Here is a 17,786-nt window from a genome sequence, read left to right on the forward strand (position 1 = left end):
GAAAAAAAAAAAAAAAGGACAAGGAGACCAATTATATTAGTATGCCTGATCCTAAATCCCTGTACCTCACACATTTGGTATTTTCTGCAAGTAAATAGTTTCTGGCTCCCAGGATGAAAGGTTAAATACTGCATTGTGTTTATAAACAACATCACAACTTACACAGGAACAAGATGGGCCATTGGGCCATTTCCTCCTAGAAATGGGTACACTAAAATCTGCCCATGTCTTTCATTCTGCATGCCAAGTGTTGTGGGAGAGAAGGTGTGGGATAAGCTGCCTTTTCCATGAACAATATCAGACACTCCTAGCACTAACTCCTCCCCAGTCTCATCACACCTCTACCCTGCACTAGGTCCTCCCCAGCTCCATCACCTCTATTCAGCACCACCTCCCTATTTCAACACACTTCTTTGAGCAGGCTCTTCCTCCAAAGTCACAGGCCTGCAAAGCTTCCAGCAGCAGAAGAGGAGAGCAGGGAGGCTATAATGCAAAAGTCTGAGTCCCCACACAAGCATCATCTGTTCTTTGGGACAATCTCAAGTCAGAGCCCGCAAAGTGGGAAGAATGGGCGTTAGCTAGCACCCACTTTAACAGCTTGCCTGCGGCGGGGGCCGGGTGAGAAGTTGAGGATAAACAGGTGAGCAGCAGAATGGCAGGACTTCCACTCCACCGGGGAAGATAAACAATGTCTTTAAGCCCTCTTGGCGAGGGTAGGGCGAGGAGCATTTAAAGCCCACGGCAGGGAGAACTTACCTAATCCTGGAATGTTAAAAGGCTAAAACTCAAACAGTCGGAAGTGACGTGCCAGCTGAGACCCGCAGGTCCGCCACGTAACTGGCCGCCTCAGCTCGCCACCTTCTCTCTGGACTGGCCTGAAGAGAGGATAAGTGTAGCTCAAAGTCCGCAACCGCCCTTGCCCTGCCCCCAGCGGCTCCTGGCCCCAGCCAGGACCAGCAAGCGCGGCCACAGCCGGGCCCCGGAGCCTGGCGGAGCAGCCTCCGTCTCTGGTGCCCGTCGGTGCCCTGCGGGCAAAGGGGCTTCAGCGCTCAACCAGGCGCATGCGCGGCCCTCTTTCTCCAGAGGATTCCTCCGGTCACCTGGACGACCACATTTCAGACACCTGCCCCTCCCGGTCCCTTCTCGCTCTTGACTCCTCCAGCTGGTTCTCACCTCTGGCCCCCCTCCTTCTCCTCCCGCAAGCACCGCTAGGCCTTCCCACGGCAGCGAGCCGACACCCGGGCTTCCACTGACACGAGCTTCTCGGCGCGGCTTCCGCTTCCGGCGAGTATTGTGTGTCGCGCTGCGGGGCGGGGGCGGGGGGAGGAGGAAGGAGGGAGGCAGCGCTCCGGCGGCTCCGCGCCCCGCACTCCCGGACCTGAAGCCGGGAAGGTAGGTGCTGTCCCGCCGCCGCGCCCGGGCCCTGGGGCCTGCCCCTGCCGGCCGGCTCCGCACGCCGCGTCCCAGCGCCCCGCGACTGCGTCACCGGCCCCCCGCACGTAACCACAGCTGCCTCCGCCCGCCTCGGGCCCGGGCGGACGTTTTGCCGCCCCGGCGACGTCAGCGCGTCCGGCGTTGCTTGGCTACCCCGCCGTTCCCCCGTCCCGCTGCCGCTCGCCTCCCCGGGTGAAACTCTGACGCCGTCACCGCGGGCCTCGGCTGCGTCATAGCGGCGGGCATCCCACCTTCACGTCACACCTCCTCCTCACCTGGACACGCATTCCTCCCTCCCTGTCAACCACGACGTTTCCTCTCCCCCTCTCCAATCCCCTTACGCCAGATCTGGCGAGAGAAGATGGAGACGAGGGTGGGACTGAGTTGTGGACGACGCTCAGGAGAGGGTCGCAAGGTGGGACCCCGGACAGTGGTAGAAACAAAATGAGGACGTCCCTGAAGTTTGCCCTTCTACTGAGACACGAGGAATAGAGGGAAAGAAATGACCAACCCAGAGGCACCCGAGGCCTCACTATGGCTGTAAAGTCCTCTCTCTGCTTTCCTAACCTTTTCCCCATTTCTCTTTCACACCACTTCTTTGCCAGTCTAGATCCATCCTGGTCCCTAAATCTGCGTACAGTTCAACTCACCCCAGGTGAGGAGGCCACCTTATTTCTAGAAGAAAGGGGCAGGTTCACTAGTCAAAGTTGGTTTCCCTTCGGTGAAGAAGAATCATCTGACTGAACTTCTCTCCTGGTTGAGGGAAGAGTTCAGGTCCAAATAAATTATGAGCTCCTACTCCAAATTAAAACACTTTTCATGTGTGCCATCAGTATATACAATAATCATTGTTAACCCAACTCATTACATGGCCACTTATCTCATAGCACTTAGACCTACCAAATTTCCTTTCTTCTGTTGGGTCCCTTGGTGTGGAGGGGAAGGGGGGGTGGATAGAGAAATCAACTATTTCATGGATAAAAGTGTGATTTTTTTAAGGAAGGAGTGGGGGACCAGCCTTCTGCTTTATAAATCCCTTTGATGCATTTCCAGTATTTTGAGCCTTCACTTGAGAGAGACTTTGATTGACTCTTTACTTTTTTTTCTCTAAATCCCAACCACTCCAGAACCTATTAGTTGGAGGCACAGTACCTCCAAGGAATTAGTTTTCAGTAGCTATTTCAAAAGACTCCAGTCACTGCTGAATATTTAGAAAAGACTTGTCAGCCCTCTTTTCAAGAGCATATATTTTTCGAGAAGTATATACTAATAAACTTTTTAGTGTAGTTGCCACATATTTATCACTTTTCAGCAGCTCCAAATGTCCAAATGCACACAAAGAAACGGGATGTTGTGTGAATCATTTCATTCCAAGAAGGCACACTTCCTCTAGACTAGTCTGATACAAGAAAGAATAATTTCAAATTTTCCTGAAAAGAGCTTATTACTCTTGCCTAACTTATTCCTTTTCTTACGCTTTGAAAGAGTGACAGAACAGTGGCAGAGAAGCTTATGCTTCAAAGAGCTATTGTAATAAAAATTTTTCTGTAATATTAAACTTTAAAATATACTTAAGAAATCTTAATTAATATTTTGACTTTTATGGCACTTTCCAGTTTCCCAAGCTCCTTTCTTATCTATTAGAAAAATATGTCAAACTAGGGATACATTGGTCTGTTTTTAAGATACATGTGGGATAAGTCTGGATTAGGAAAAGTATGCTGGACTAGAGTTGAAGGAAGCCTCTAATGAGAAAGCAGAGGTAAAGACAAAAGAGATTGGTGGTTGGGTGTCAGTGTGCTGAGGAGAAAAAAAAAAAATAGATTGATGGCTGGGAGTCACAGGTTTTGGAAACAGAAACAAAAAAGAGGTTGAGGGGGACCTGGATGGCTCAGTGGGTTAGGTGTCCAACTCTTGACCTTGGTTCAGGTCTCGATCTCAGGGTCCTGAGTTCAGGCCCTGTTTTGGGCTCCACACTGGGCATGGAGCCTACTTTAAAAAAAAAAAAAAAAAAGTTGAATCTAGTGGAAGAGAAGATGTAAAATACCAAAATAGGGCTAACTGGAGTTAGGATTTATCATGGGAGTAAATGTCAGGCCAGGGGTACAAAAAAATTAAACCTCCAACTAATATTTTTCTCTCTCTGCCCCCTTTCCATCCCTAAGTTAAATAATGGCAGAGACAAGTCTGTTAGATGCTGGGGCCTCTGCAGCCTCCACAGCTGCAGCGCTGGAGAACTTACAGGTGGAGGCGAGTTGCTCTGTGTGCCTGGAGTATCTGAAGGAGCCTGTCATCATTGAGTGTGGACACAACTTCTGCAAAGCTTGCATCACCCGTTGGTGGGAGGACCTAGAGAGGGACTTCCCTTGTCCTGTGTGTCGAAAAACATCCCGCTACCGCAGTCTCCGACCTAATCGACAACTAGGCAGTATGGTGGAAATTGCCAAGCAGCTCCAGGCTGTTAAGCGGAAGATCCGAGATGAAAGCCTCTGTCCCCAGCACCATGAGGCCCTCAGCCTCTTTTGCTATGAGGACCAGGAGGCTGTATGTTTGATATGTGCAATTTCCCACACCCACCGGGCCCACACCGTCGTGCCACTGGATGATGCCACACAGGAGTACAAGGTGGGGAACCAGACACATGATGCCAAGGTGGGGCAAGAGAGAGGAGCACAGAGGATGGCAGACTGCCTGGGTAGAGGATCCTAAGCTGAGGGCAAGACTGTATCTGGTCCTTACTCTCTAGTCACCTCAGAGCTATATACACAGAGGGCACACTACATCTGATCAGTTATCCTCAAGCATGAAGAAGAGCAGTTTTGAGGAGCGCCTCAAAATTGCTTTCTGACTTTTCCTAACATCATTTGAGTCTTATGGGTGAATATTGCTTTGTGTGGTCTTATAATGTATCATTTTTTATAAATGAATGAAACCACTTGGAGATGGTCAAACTTAGGAGGAACTGAAAAGTGGTCTGATTTCGGTCTGTCCCCCGGCTCAGAATGTTCCTTATTTTCCCATCGGTATTGGGAATACATAACATTAGTTTAGACTGATCCCCACCAGACTAAGCTGAACTTGTCTGCCATTTGTATCTGGCTAGATAATAGATAATGTGGCATCGGATTTAATTACTGTTGGGACACAGGGTAAATGTTCGAGTAATAGGAACTAAAGATTTTAATATCTTAGCACTGATCAAGTATTTTGTTTAATTATGTTAATAAAATCTTGGACACAAGATTTAAAGTTGTTTACAGTATAAGTAATAAAGACTTTATTATATTTGTAGGTGCTTTGAGTTGGATGGGAGGATAAGTCTAAAGAAGGATATCTGAGTACAGAAAGTCACTTTGACCATAATAGGCAGTCACTTGAGTAAGAAAATGATAGGATTGGGGAAGGACACGGAGTTGGTGACAGCTGGACAACTGTGAGATTCAGTGAGAGGAAAGTTTGGAGAGCAAGGAAGATGATGGGGACAGGCTGGCAGCAGGAGGAAGGACCAGAAATTGACACCCCAAATGACAGGCAAGGAAGGGAGTGGGATCAAGAGGTGATGAGATGGATAGGAAGCAAATAAATGGTTTAAAATAAATGGGTTAACCTCTGAATGTAGGATGTACAAGGCAACCCTAAATGCCACCTCTCCCACTTCCCACCCTCAGGAAAAATTGCAGAAGTGCCTGGAGCCCCTGGAGCAGAAGCTGCAGGAGATCACCCGCTGCAAGTCCTCTGAGGAGAAGAAGCCTGGAGAGCTCAAGGTAAAGGCAGATGATTCCATTTGGGCTGCTCTGCAGGCAGTTAACCACACATTAACCACACATTCTTTAATCCACCAGTTCTGATTCATTCGAAAAATGCTGTTCTCTCAAAAACAATGGTATTTTATTAGGCTTCTTTGTCATTATACATTGTACTTAAATTATTTGCAATGATTTAAGTATTGAAGAGAAGGATGTAGGAAGTGAAGGAAGGGCAGACAGCATCTTACGTGTGGCAAGTTGAGGGAGTTCACGCCCATTGGTCTCCTTTTTTCTTGTAAAGCAGGGAGAGAGCAGGGATAGGAGTTTCTTAGAGAGACTGAGGAGAGAAGAATTTGGAAAGGTTCACTGGGGAGAAAGAAAGAAGAAGCTAACAAAAGAGCTCCCAGAACTGCCCAGTGACTTTAGGACCACATTCTCTTAAGTAAGTTCAGGTATGCTAGATGATGTTGGTTCTCCTAGACTGTTGCTCTCTCCATCCTACATCTATAGGATCCTATCTATCCTTCATGCAGGATAAAAGCCACTTCCTATACAGCCTTCCTTGACCCTTCAGAAATTAACTTTCTTAATTTGCATATAATTTTGCTTCTCTTTCATAGCATTACCATATTTGTAGCATGAGATTTTGGTATCTGTCTTATTTTATTGGACAGTGAACAATTCTTAATAGTGGCAATAATAACTAAGTATTTATTGAGTCCCATGTATGAATTCATTGGGTGCCATGACATTCCAAACTTACAGGGTTGCATTAGGTTTTAAGGTTCTGCCCAGGTTAGAGTTCTAAGAGTTCAGGCCAATGAACATGTGGGACCTAGAGGAGCTGTAAGACAAAGGAAAGGGAGTCCTGGAGGTCATCTTTAGCAAAGATGAACTTAGATACCTTGTAAAGTGGGTATTATTACCCTCAATTATCACAGGAGGAAACAAAACTTGAATAAGTATCTAGTCCAAGATCACACAGCCAATATGTAGCAAAATCAGGGATACTAGCTCTGCATGAATCCATAAGTATGTATTAAGCTTCCAGTATAGGCCAAATTCTGACACTGGGGAACAATGATGAGCAAGAACACAGTCCCTGTCCTACTTGAGCTTACAGTCCGGTGGAGAAAATAGATAATGACATGGCACGAAAGTACAGTTGCAAATTCATAAGAAGACAACATAGAAATTTGACCTCATTAAAAGCTTCCAGAAGAAATAATGAATTTTTGGAGTTGAGATTTAGGGATCACCAGAAATTAAACACAAGTTTGAAAATAGTAGAAACACTAATTTTTTAACAATAACAACATTTTGATAGAAAGCAAGTATTATTAAGTATTACTAAGTACTACCTTAGTCCTTTATATATTTGAATAAAGCAAGCATTTGAATTTTTTAAAATTATAACTAATTTTGATTGCAAAGGTGAACTTTAAAAAAAAGTTCTTTGTTCTTTTGGAGGGCTCCTGAGAAACTTAAAATATGTGAAAACGAAGCTTATTCCCAGTCATTAACTTTCCTGTTCCTGTTGATCACCTTCTTAAAGGTAAAGGATAAAGAGGGGAATAAAAATTTTTTAAAACCTTCTAAATGCTTGAACAGATCTGTGGTGTTTTTAAAAATTCAGTGGTCTCTGAAACTACCACCAACATTCCTTTTGTGACCATTTAAATTCTCCTTCCTACCTCTCCCTCATCCCTACTTCCAAAATCAGACCCAGTGCCCCTTTTAAACATAATTAGTAATTAAGCATGCTGAAGGGAAAATTATAGATAAAATAACTTCCCTGCATAATTTTAAAAAGAGACTTATGCTCAAATACACACACACACACACACACAACATAAAGGAAAGTGATTTATATAAAATCTGATATGTAAATATTTGGGCACAACTACCCTGAAAGACACCACAATGTAGTTTTATCCTTGTACCTATATGTGACATCATCAACAATGCAACAAATACAAATTCAGACTGAAATAATTGCATAGTAATGTTGACAAGCACCACAAGCAGCTTAGCTCTTGGTGACATAATTTTTCAAAATGATAAGTAACTTTTGGTAAAGTTCTAAGAAAAAAATACAGTCTTAGTTTTATTCAGCCATTTCTGAAAAATTCAGGTATATTAAAACTGGGTACAAATTAACTCTGTTTAAATTACTATGTATAAAATGACATTCAAGTCCAGGCCTATGTTTTTAAATATACAGCAGAACATAGAAAATGGTGCAGGACGGTGCATGTTGCAGAGTCATCTCACATATTGGAGTGCTAGCAGCCTTACTAGAGTACCCCCAGTTATGGCAAACAAAAAAATGCCCCTTGTTTCCAAAATATCCCTAGTGGGAAGTAAGAACCTCATTAAGAACCACTGCCCTACATATATAGAGTGAAAAAAAAAAGAGAAGGGATTATGGGATTATATAAAAGACAGCCCTTTTGCTTCCTATTTACCACAGTTATGAATCCTAAACTCTACCCATACATCACCTCTCAACATACACCAACACACACGTGTGTGTGCACACACACAAGGAAAAAAGTTGTATTTTACTTAGGGGTTAAATAAAATTCAGTTACTTTACCAGCATAAATGAATTTATTCAGGAATAGCAGAGAATTGCAATTCAGGACAAGCAAGCTAAGGCAAATCCATAGGCAAGTGTAGAGAACAAAGGAGAGGACCACTCTTCTAAAGAGGAAAGGAGGTAGTTGGGAGGGGCTCTTATAAATGAAGAGTCCTTGAAGTGACCTGGGAGTTCAGAGTATAGTGACTTTTCATTGGCTGGGTTGTGACAGTTTGTCACTGGCTGGCTTGTTGCCCTGCAAAAAGGAAACCTTCCTTCCTCCTGTTGGGGTGGTTAAGATAGGATGGACTTGCAAGGTACATCTCTTCCAATTGGGTCTACAATTGACCAGGGGTAGGGTGTGAGTGCTCCCCCTGCTGGCGTCCTGACTCCATTTTAGTGAGGTTTCCTTTTATAATTTTCACAGGGTAAATGCTGTAAGAATATATTTTGTTCCAGTGTGCACCTGAGAATGCAGCAGTGGAATGGGAAGCAGCAGCAGCTCCAGAATTAGTGCTAGCCAGCCTCTGCTGAGAACTAGCTTGAAATCCAGAAACACCAGGCTTCGATGGCCCACACTGGCTTTGCAGCCCCTCTCTATTCACCCTCAGCCCTGCCTTTCCGCCCCTATCTACTTTTTACTTCCAGATTCCCTGTCTCTGCTTCTCTTTTACTTCCCTCTTGGGTTTACTTTTCCCCATCAGTCACGTGACACTTGGGAGACTCCATCTGGGCAGATCATTTGTTGCAGTGGAGGTACAAAAGGAAGGACATGCTAGGTGATAACCTTCAGAAAGTATTATGGCTGGTGTTTTAGTACTATATTATCAAATTTCAGGAAGGTTAGAGCTTTAATTCTGTGTGGTAGCTGAGAGAAAACATATTTCAAATTTCAACAATTAATTCACAAACTTTTGGAACTTATTCCTGGGATGGGAACTGTCAGTTCTCTGAAGTGACTTGAAACTATTTAACAGGTTCTTCCCTGAAATCTATATACAGTTGACCCTTGAACAAGGTTAGCAGTGCAATGGAAAATCTGCATATAACTTTCAACTCCCCAAAAACTTAACTCTTTTTTTTATTAGTTTCAGAGATAGAGTTTAGTGATTCATCAGTTGCATATAACACCCAACACTCATTACATCACGTGCTCTCCTTAATGCCCATCACGCAGTTACATCATCCCCCACCCACCCACCTCCCCTCCAGCAACCTTCAGTTTGTTTCCTATAATTAAGAGTCTCTTATGGTTTGTCTCCCTCTCTGATTTCATCTTATTTTATTTTTCCTTCCCTTCCCCTATGCTCCTCTTGATTTGTTTCTTAAATTTCACATAGGAATGAAATCTCATGATATTTGTCTTTCTCTGACTGACTTATTTCACTTAGCATAATACCCTCTAGTTCCATCCATGTCGTTGAAAAACTTAACTCTTAATACCTTACTGTTGACCACAAGCATTAGTGATGACATAAACAGTGATTAACACCTATTTTATATGTTATTTGTATTATATATTGTATTCTCACAAAGTGAACTGGAGAAAAGGAAATGTTATTAAGGAAAGCATAAGGAAAAGAAAATACCTTTATGGTACTATACCCTATTTATGGAAAAAAAATCCTTGTATAAATGGACCCTCACAGTTCAAACCTTTATTGTTCAACAGTCAACTGTATGTATTTTGTAATAACCCATTACTAAAATCTTACTGATTCTGATACTATTCTGGTTGGTTCTCTGGTTTTTAGAGGGTAGATGTCTGGCAATATACAAATGATCACCATCTCATCTCTAACTTCCCAGTACTTATTTCTTTCCTTTTCTTGATAAATTGCATTAGCTAGAACTTTAGAGTTGGAAATAGCAGATATATCTTGTATCCATAATAGTAGATGTCATTATATTATTGAGTTCTTATATCTTGCTTTTTTTTCACTAAACCATAGAAGTACAGCTTTTTTAAGAAGTTAATAAAATTAAAATTTTTTTAAACACTGATTTTTTAAAATTCCCCAGTGGTCTTCATTCCCGAGTAATCAGTAAGGGTGACATTGGGGAAGGAGCCATTACTTACAGAAGGAAATTTCAATGGAGAGAAACATGAGTATCCTGTTAAGCTATTTCCATTGACACTGGAAGTCTGTGTTAATTCATACACATGGTGGGTAGGGTAAGGCCCCACTGGCCCTGCTAAATATAACACCTTCCCACTTTTCTCAGAGACTAGTGGAATGTCGCCGGCAACAGATCTTAAAGGAATTTGAAGAGCTTCATAGGCGGCTGGATGAAGAGCAGCAGATGTTGCTTTCACGACTGGAGGAGGAGGAACAAGACATTCTACAGCGCCTCCGAGAAAATGCTGCTCACCTTGGAGACAAGCGCCGGGACCTGGCCCACTTGGCTGCTGAGGTGGAGGGCAAGTGCTTACAGTCAGGCTTCGAGATGCTTAAGGTTCGACCTTTGCCCCTGTATAGCCCCTCAGATCAAGTGCAGTATAGCTTTGCACAGGCCATTCTGTCAACCTGGGATGCTCACTCTTCTGCTCTGCTTCTCTAATCCAGTTCTTTATTCCAGACATACTCAAAGGATCTTTTTCTATAGAAAGGCTTCTCTGATTTCTCCCATCCCCTTCTAATCATTTCTATGTTCTTATGTCTTGTGAACAATTTTGTGCTTAATTTGTACCAAAGAAAAAAATTCCATTTGAAAGGAGGGAAATCGAGTCTGAATTAGTGAAAAAAACTATACATTAAAAATTATGTAAATGTAGTTGCCATTACTTTTAGGTCCTGGAACTTGATTTACCTACTGCTAAAAAAAAATACAAACCTAGTTTGAAGGACACTTGAAATTATGTATAAATAATATATTAATTTTGATATGTAAATAATGCCTCTAAAATGTTTGAAATAATTTGTTCTTTTAAGCAGATGAATGGTGTTAGCAAGGCTGTAGGAAATATGTCTCTTATTTTAGAGATCAGATTACCAACATTTGAATCAGTGAGGCTTCGTTGTACATTTATCTGCATGTTATGTATTGCTTGGTACTTATTCTTGTGTCCCTTCATGTATGTGTGTTCTGCCTTCCACATTAAACTGGGAAATCCTTGGGGGGCAGAGATTTCTCTTCTTTGTCTGCTGGACCCCAAGTATTCACAAATCAGGATTGGCACACAGTTATTAATATTTATTAACCAGTACCAGACAGGGATAATAAACAACAACAGGAAAGTGTGATTCATTCCTATGCCACCAGTCTATACTGATCCTCAAGGAGACAGGTGTGTGGTTGGTACTTGGGGGACAGAGTAAAGAGCAGACAATGCAAATGTCCTTTGCATTGAGCTCCCAGTGTCCTTAAGGAGCAAGACAAGGACACAAGAAACCATTTGGAAGTGATAAAAATTACCAAGCTTCGTGCTAACCAGAAGTTGAAAATAGGGATCAGGTCGAGAGATGTACTCAGATCCCTCTGTAGCTCTTCCCCTTGCATTGTGACCCTTAGTTTGCCCTATTCCTATTGTATAGATCTAAGACTTTGGGGAGGGGGGAACCTTTTGCCTGTAGGACCCTTGACTACCAGGACCAATATTGCTTTCTTTTCTCCTTCCCTCTAGGATGTCAAAAGTACCCTGGAAAAGTAAGTGATTCTTGCATCTCTTTGAGTGAGTTAGGTCTTAGGTTAGAGACCAGGAGTACAGTAAGGAGTTAGGGGAGAAGGATAGGAAAGTCACGCAGTGTCTGGGTAGGATGTGGGAGAAGATTCATTGCATCCATGAAGCCAGTTAGAGAGCAAATCATTGGGAGTAATAGTCCATTACCTTTTCCCCTTTGAGCATCAGGACTAACCTGGTAAGGAAGATACCAAGGTAATGTAGAACCAGATTCTCCCTGTGCCTGTGGGTGGAAATGTGTCCAAACAAGACAGACAAAGGAAGGGGTTGGGAGAGTGGGGAGAGTGATTACTACTTGCATGAAATATAGTCATACCCCCAGAAAGTTCTGAGACTCATTCTTAAAATAAGGCTCTGTTCAGGGAGCCATATGGCTCTCCATAGATTGGCAAAAGAAAGCGGTAAGTGAGTACTTGTCTTCAGAGAGAAGGGAGAAAGTGGGAGGATGGAGAATTTTAGTTTCTCCCTAAAGAGAGGGACTATCATTCATCTAAAATAGTCTGCATACTCACTCAGCTGGAGCTTCCCCTGACCCTGCCCTTTCTTCCCCTATCTCCCTATCCCTCCTAGATGTGAGAAGGTGAAGACCATGGAGGTGACTTCAGTGTCTATAGAGCTGGAAAAGAACTTCAGCAATTTCCCCCGACAGTACTTTGCCCTAAGGAAAATCCTTAAACAGCTAATTGGTGAGTTGTTCCCAAAAGTAAACTAGCAGAGGGAATCAGCAGAGAAGAAAGTCTTTAGATCCCACTTTATCTGGACTTAACTTATCCCATCTGTCACTTTTTGTGCCTATCCCTTTACCTGGCTTTCAGTTTCACTATGAGTAACAGAGCTTAGGAGTCATCTACTCTTAGGTCCACACTTTTCTAAATAGGCACCCAGAGAGGTTAAATAATATGCCTAAACTTGTCCCCCCGCCCCCCCGGCCTTGAGAGTGAAAGGGAGTATCATTAATATTTACTCAAAGAAAATTGTCGTGAACCAGTTCCAGATACATGGTCACCCTATCCCTAGACCATAATGCTGTCTTGCTGTGTATCCTTCTAAACATTTTCTGTTCTTTCTGGCCCTTAGACTGTGACTTGTGCTTCTTCACATAGTGAGATGATGTCACAGGGTGGTGGAGAAGGGATCAGGCAGGAGCCTAAACCATCAGCCCTTGCAGAATCAAGAGATCATTAGCTGTTTACTTTAGGGCCAGGGTGAGAAGGGAAGCCATTGTTCCCTCCTTTCCCTTAGGTGAGACCATGGATTGAGAAAGTTAACCAAACCCCACGGTGTTCTGGGGACCTTTAAGGAAGCAGGCTCTGTAAAGGCAGGCTGGAAGAGTGAGGCAGGGGCATTTAGCTATTCCCATCCTCATCTAGCTCCCCACTCTGGCTTCTCCCGCCAGCGGATGTGACCCTGGACCCAGAGACTGCTCACCCTAACCTAGTCCTGTCAGAAGATCGTAAGAGCGTCAAGTTTGTGGAGACAAGACTCCGGGATCTCCCTGACACACCACGGCGGTTCACCTTCTACCCTTGTGTCCTGGCTACTGAGGGCTTCACCTCAGGCCGACACTACTGGGAGGTGGAGGTGGGTGATAAGACCCACTGGGCAGTGGGCGTGTGCCGGGACTCCGTGAGCCGAAAGGGCGAGCTGACTCCACTCCCTGAGACTGGCTACTGGCGGGTGCGGCTATGGAATGGGGACAAATATGCAGCCACCACCACGCCTTTTACCCCTTTGCACATCAAGGTGAAACCCAAGCGGGTGGGCATATTCCTAGACTATGAGGCCGGCACACTGTCTTTTTACAACGTCACAGACCGCTCTCATATCTACACTTTTACTGATACTTTTACTGAGAAACTTTGGCCCCTCTTCTATCCAGGCATCCGGGCTGGTCGGAAGAATGCTGCACCACTTACCATCAGGCCCCCAACAGATTGGGAGTGACAGGTAGGGATGTGGGAATAATTGGGGTGAGTCAGGGTCAAGAGCTATGGGCCTTCCTTCCTGTGACCTGCTGGAACGTCTTCGTGTCTGCCTGGTTCCAGTCCTGCACTGTCTAGGAGAGGCATCTTGGTTTCTAGAATGGTTTATATGGAGGAGTAGATAGGACTGGTCTGGGATGAGAGCACAGCTGTGTCTCCCTTCTGTCAGAGTGGGGAGCTAGTTCCCAGGGGTTGTCTCCCCTGAAGTCCATCAGGTTTTTCTATTGCACATGGATAGGTTGGGAAGGAAGGAGAGGCTTTTCCGGAAACAGAAAGTCTGTGGGAGGGTCTGACTTGCTCAAAACCAGAAGAGGAAACAGAAACCCCTGTACATCCTTTTAGGGGGTTCTTTGACCCAGAATGGTCTTATTTCTTGAGGAAGATCAGAGGGGTCTGTGTACCTCTAGACTAAAATAAAGATGAATGATAGTTGCTCTTATGGGTCTAGAAGTTAAGGAGGTTTTTTTTGTTTGTTTGTTTGTTTTTGAGGGCAGAGATTGAGCATCAAGATTAGAAAGAAAGTTGGGAAAGGGGCTAAAGGAACAGATTCCTAGTGACCAATGAAGGGGAAAGGGGTTTCTTTGGTCTTCCATTCCCAGAGTAAGTTGCCATTATGAGTAGGATTGGCCAGAGGTAGGAATGTGGGGAGGAAAGGGTGAGAAGAAAGGAGAGGAGAAATCGGGTCCCTCTCTCAGCCTTCAGCAAAGCTGGCTTAGTGCCTGCCTCCTTTGAGTTGATTGTCTCTAAGATGTCAGTCAGTCACCTTTCTCCTGCAGAGATGAGGTACCAGAGACCCCTCAAGACACATCTACCCTTTCACTGCTTTCCCAAGGGAACCTGGAAAGGACAGTCAGGTATTAGAGGAAAGAGAAAGGTTTTTCTATCCAAAGCCCTGGCCTTAAAGAATGTTACTAAGTAGCTGCTCCCAAGTTGTCAGCCTTGTTCCTTGGCTAAGGTGTCCAAGCCAAAAAGGGAGAAAGGAAATAGAGTCTTCCTCACCCTGAGGACAGGGTAGAAGAGAGGGTGTGTAGAGGGAAGGGTAAGATAGGCAACTTCCTTTAGCCTGTGTGCATATGGCCTGGAACTAGTGTTCACAGGAGCCAGTCTTTTGCTTATTTGTTGCCATCCTTCACCTTTTGCCATTTCCCCTATCAGAGAATGTAAATCATTTTAACATTAGGCCAAAATAAACAACTTGTAGGGTACATATGTTGTCAAAAAAGGTTAAAGCTATGCATGCCAAACCGAACTAAAATGATTTGGAATATCTGCTATTTGGGTGATCAGGGGTTCACAGAAGATTGGGACAACAAACTGCAGTTTATTGAGGGTGTTTCAATTCCTCCTACCACCTCAACAGGACTTTGTCCAGACTCTCCTCTTACCTTTGTGCCTTGACTGTGGTTCTTTGTGGCAAGATGCTTTGGTTGGTAAAACAATATGGAACAAAGGATCCACTGAAGTGATCTCTGTGTTGTGTGGTAATTTGACGATGGCCTTGTGTTGATGTGTAAGAATCACTGGTGTTAAGAATGCATGATCCTGGGGTTTGCCCTCAGTGATTAATCAAGGTCTGGGGTGGGCCTGGATGTCTACATTGTAAACATACTCCTCATTTGAATTTAGGGATCCTTGTGAAATTAATCCCAGAGGAGGTTTTGGCCATTTCTTCTGAGCTGGAGGCCTGGTTTCCTGCATGGCCTGTTGGGGTTTGAGAAGGGAGAGAGGCCTTTTTCTCTCCTTAATGCTACCCTTTCCCTGTCTCAAGGTTCATTCATGTTCTGCCGCTCCAGCTCACATCCCTCTACTTCTGACTTCAGGAACTGGTGGTCATTAACTATGAGGCAGAAGTAAACACAGGATGTCAAACAGAACAAACAGGAGACAGGTCAGAGTAAGGGATGTGAAGTATATGATTGGAATAGGGGAGGTGGAGGAGGGGTGAGTTTCAGGAGCAGGAGATATCAAAAGTTTCTGTGCTCCAGTACCTAAGACTAGAAGTTAGCTAGGATCACCTACTGTGTGTCCAGCACTGCATAATAGGAAGTGGGGTGTTTTGTTTTGTTTTTTTTTGGTAAGTGGAAAAGAATGGGAATAAGCTGTGCTTCCTTCCTTTGACCACCCTCATGATCCTTTCCAATTTCACTCCCACTGGTACCAGTGCTTTTTTTGAATGTATAACTTCTGTTCCTTCAGTCTGTAGATCTTTCAGGCATCTGCCTTTGGCTTCAGGAGCGTAGGGCAGAAGTTCTAGCTGGGTATAAATTGCACATAAGCATCTCCCCAACCTATCTGCATAAAGAGACCAGTCTTGTGTCCTAAAAATGTTTTGCAGTTTAAGGTCTTCCCCTGTTCACTAGACTTTCCTACCTAGTATAACTGATCATGGGCTTGAGGAAGACTAGAAGGTAGCCAAAACTCAGAAAGGGACCCTGGACTTGGGTTGCAGGGGTGGGTGTGGGTTTACAAATAACTGGGGTCCCTGAGGCCGCAGGGTGGCGCCGGAGTAAGGATCGCGGAGGGAGCCTCGCGGGCCCAGGAACTACACTTCCCAGGAGGCCGTGCGCGGGCGCCTGAGGCGGGGCTATCGGAGGGGCGGGACCTGCGGACTGTCGTGTGTGAGGGACTCGCGCGACGCAGATGGCTGGGCCGGTGAAGGACCGCGAGGCCTTCCAGAGGCTCAGCTTCCTGTACCAGGTGAGTCCGCGTGTCGGGGCGTACGGGGAGGCGGCCGGATGTGGCCGGCCACGAAGTAATGGTTTCCTTCCCCCAGGCCGCCCACTGTGTCCTTGCGCAGGACCCCACGAACCAGGCGCTGGCGAGGTTTTACTGCCACACGGAGAGGACCATCGCAAAGCGGCTGGTCTTGCGGCGGTGAGACGCTCAGGGAACCTGGCGGCGGGCGCGAAGCAAGGGAGAGGGAGCGCGGGCGCTCGGACCACCATCCCCTTCCGTCCGCAGGGACCCCTCGGTGAAGAGGACCCTCTGTCGTGGCTGCTCTTCCCTCCTCATCCCGGGCCTCACCTGCACCCAGCGCCAGAGACGTGAGTGCTCCTGATGATGTGGGGGTGATTGAGGAGCACCAGTGGGCTGGGGAGGAGACCCCCTTCCTCGCTTTAGATGGGCGTCGGGCGTGGGATTTACAGCAGCCGGCTCTTTCCAGCTCTGGGTTGAATTGCTAACTTCACTTGGACCAACTAAGGAAAGGCAGTAGGGAATGATGTTGCCATAAGGCGTAACCCACCCATACATACTAATAGATGTTATTTTGTATGGTGGAGGACAGGATTCACATCACCATTCGTTCATTCATTCGACAAATATTTTTCTGAGATGAGTCAAGTATTGTACAAGATCCATTATTCTCACTGAAATTATAGTCTGATAGGACAGACTAAGAAACAAGATAGTGTAGAAAAATGCTTTACTTGAGGAAGTAAAATGCTAAATTACTTATACTAGTAGTCGTGCGGTTCATGATAAGCAAACGGAGTGAGAAATGGAAATTCTAGGCATGTGTGAGGACTCTGAGACAGGAGAGCTTGTGGTGCTGTCAAGGAGACCAGAGTTCAGGAACCTGGAGTTTGAGATAGGCAAGGGCAAAAAAACATGAGGCTGAAGAAGGAAACAGGGCAGATCTTGAAGAGGCTTGTTAAGGAGTTCGGACTTTATCTTAAGGGATACCAAGAAATTGACAGACTTTAAGCAGAGGTAAGATGCGTCAAATTTGTATTCAAACTTGGGGAGTGTTGGAATTCTTACTGAGAAACAGTGGAGGCAAAACTGGGTGCAGGAGACCTTTTCTTCTCCTAAACCTCAGAAAGGGACCCTGGACTTGGGTTGCAGGGGTGGGTGTGGGTTTACAAATAACTGGGCACTTCCCTCCTCCTCTCCACTTTCATCCAGGCTGCAGGGGACAGCGCTGGACAGTACAGACTTGCCTAACATGCCAACGCAGCCAGCGTTTCCTCAATGATCCTGATCATCTACTCTGGGGAGACCGGCCTGAGGCCCAGCTGGGGAGCCAGGCCAGTGACAGGTTTGTAGAGAAAAATTGGGGATGCCCCAGGAAGATAGGCTTGATGGGGGGCATAGAGGTGAAAAGAACACACAGGTGGATTCTGGATTGGTGTGAGAGGTGCTACAATCTTAAAAAACTCAAATTCTCATCTACCCAGATCTCAAACCACCACAGCCCCTGCCAAATGCAGCTCACCCCATTCCAGCCCACCTCCCTGAGGAGAAAGTGTAGCCTCAGAGCTCCAGTCACCAGTGATGGATTCACCCTATCTTTCAAATAAAGTATAATTGTGTTTCACTTTGTGTGCTTCTGTGAGTATTTCAGCTTTTTATTCTGTTTT

The 17,786-nt window shown here is 45.1% G+C and overlaps 3 protein-coding genes across 27 annotated transcripts in view; 2 read left to right on the forward strand and 1 right to left on the reverse strand.

Annotated features, from left to right (window-relative positions):
• GNL1 (G protein nucleolar 1 (putative)) overlaps nt 1–17,786 on the reverse strand; it is a 73,506-nt gene that overhangs the window by 32,421 nt on the left and 23,299 nt on the right. The gene's annotated exons all lie outside the window — the stretch shown is intronic.
• On the forward strand, nt 873–16,299 carry TRIM39 (tripartite motif containing 39). 13 transcript variants are annotated; one of them, XR_010413558.1, is made up of 10 exons: nt 873–2,089; nt 3,600–4,059; nt 5,103–5,198; nt 9,988–10,218; nt 11,387–11,409; nt 12,014–12,129; nt 12,840–13,024; nt 13,323–13,390; nt 15,194–15,313; nt 16,223–16,299. XR_010413558.1 is itself a non-coding variant. In XM_054505760.2 (9 exons), the coding sequence occupies exons 2-9, from the start codon at nt 3,607–3,609 to the stop codon at nt 14,889–14,891; spliced, it is 1,278 nt and encodes a 425-aa protein (XP_054361735.1). In that variant the 5' UTR covers nt 873–2,089; nt 3,600–3,606; the 3' UTR covers nt 14,892–15,313. The 13 variants fall into 13 exon arrangements, 11 of the variants coding, with proteins under 11 accessions (XP_054361735.1, XP_064453375.1, XP_064453376.1 ...); XR_010413557.1 differs by lacking the exon at nt 16,223–16,299 and adding an exon at nt 15,920–16,052; XM_054505760.2 differs by lacking the exon at nt 16,223–16,299 and having other exon boundaries at nt 14,786–15,313.
• RPP21 (ribonuclease P/MRP subunit p21) lies at nt 15,983–17,743 on the forward strand. The gene is made up of 5 exons (XM_045866490.3): nt 15,983–16,122; nt 16,199–16,299; nt 16,387–16,469; nt 17,332–17,464; nt 17,604–17,743. Exons 1-5 carry the CDS (start codon nt 16,066–16,068, stop codon nt 17,662–17,664), a joined length of 435 nt encoding a protein of 144 aa, XP_045722446.1. The 5' UTR covers nt 15,983–16,065; the 3' UTR covers nt 17,665–17,743.

The sequence above is a fragment of the Mirounga angustirostris genome, unplaced genomic scaffold, assembly GCF_029215605.1.
Source record: "Mirounga angustirostris isolate CCGP_5_RB_7025 unplaced genomic scaffold, mMirAng1.0.hap1 SCAF_8, whole genome shotgun sequence".
Classification (NCBI taxonomy): Eukaryota; Metazoa; Chordata; class Mammalia; order Carnivora; family Phocidae; genus Mirounga; species Mirounga angustirostris.

What these genes read in the sequence shown, in the direction of transcription:
- TRIM39 (XM_064597303.1), top strand. Translation starts at nt 3,607, where the DNA reads ATGGCAGAGACAAGTCTGTTAGATGCTGGGGCCTCTGCAGCCTCCACA. An exon ending in CAGGCTTCGAGATGCTTAAG is followed by an intron (nt 10,219 to 11,386) that starts GTTCGACCTTTG and finishes CCTTCCCTCTAG; the next exon opens with GATGTCAAAAGTACCCTGGA. An exon ending in AATCCTTAAACAGCTAATTG is followed by an intron (nt 12,130 to 12,839) that starts GTGAGTTGTTCC and finishes TTCTCCCGCCAG; the next exon opens with CGGATGTGACCCTGGACCCA.
- RPP21 (XM_045866490.3), top strand. Translation starts at nt 16,066, where the DNA reads ATGGCTGGGCCGGTGAAGGACCGCGAGGCCTTCCAGAGGCTCAGCTTC. An exon ending in AAGCGGCTGGTCTTGCGGCG is followed by an intron (nt 16,300 to 16,386) that starts GTGAGACGCTCA and finishes TTCCGTCCGCAG; the next exon opens with GGACCCCTCGGTGAAGAGGA. An exon ending in GGGAGCCAGGCCAGTGACAG is followed by an intron (nt 17,465 to 17,603) that starts GTTTGTAGAGAA and finishes TCATCTACCCAG; the next exon opens with ATCTCAAACCACCACAGCCC.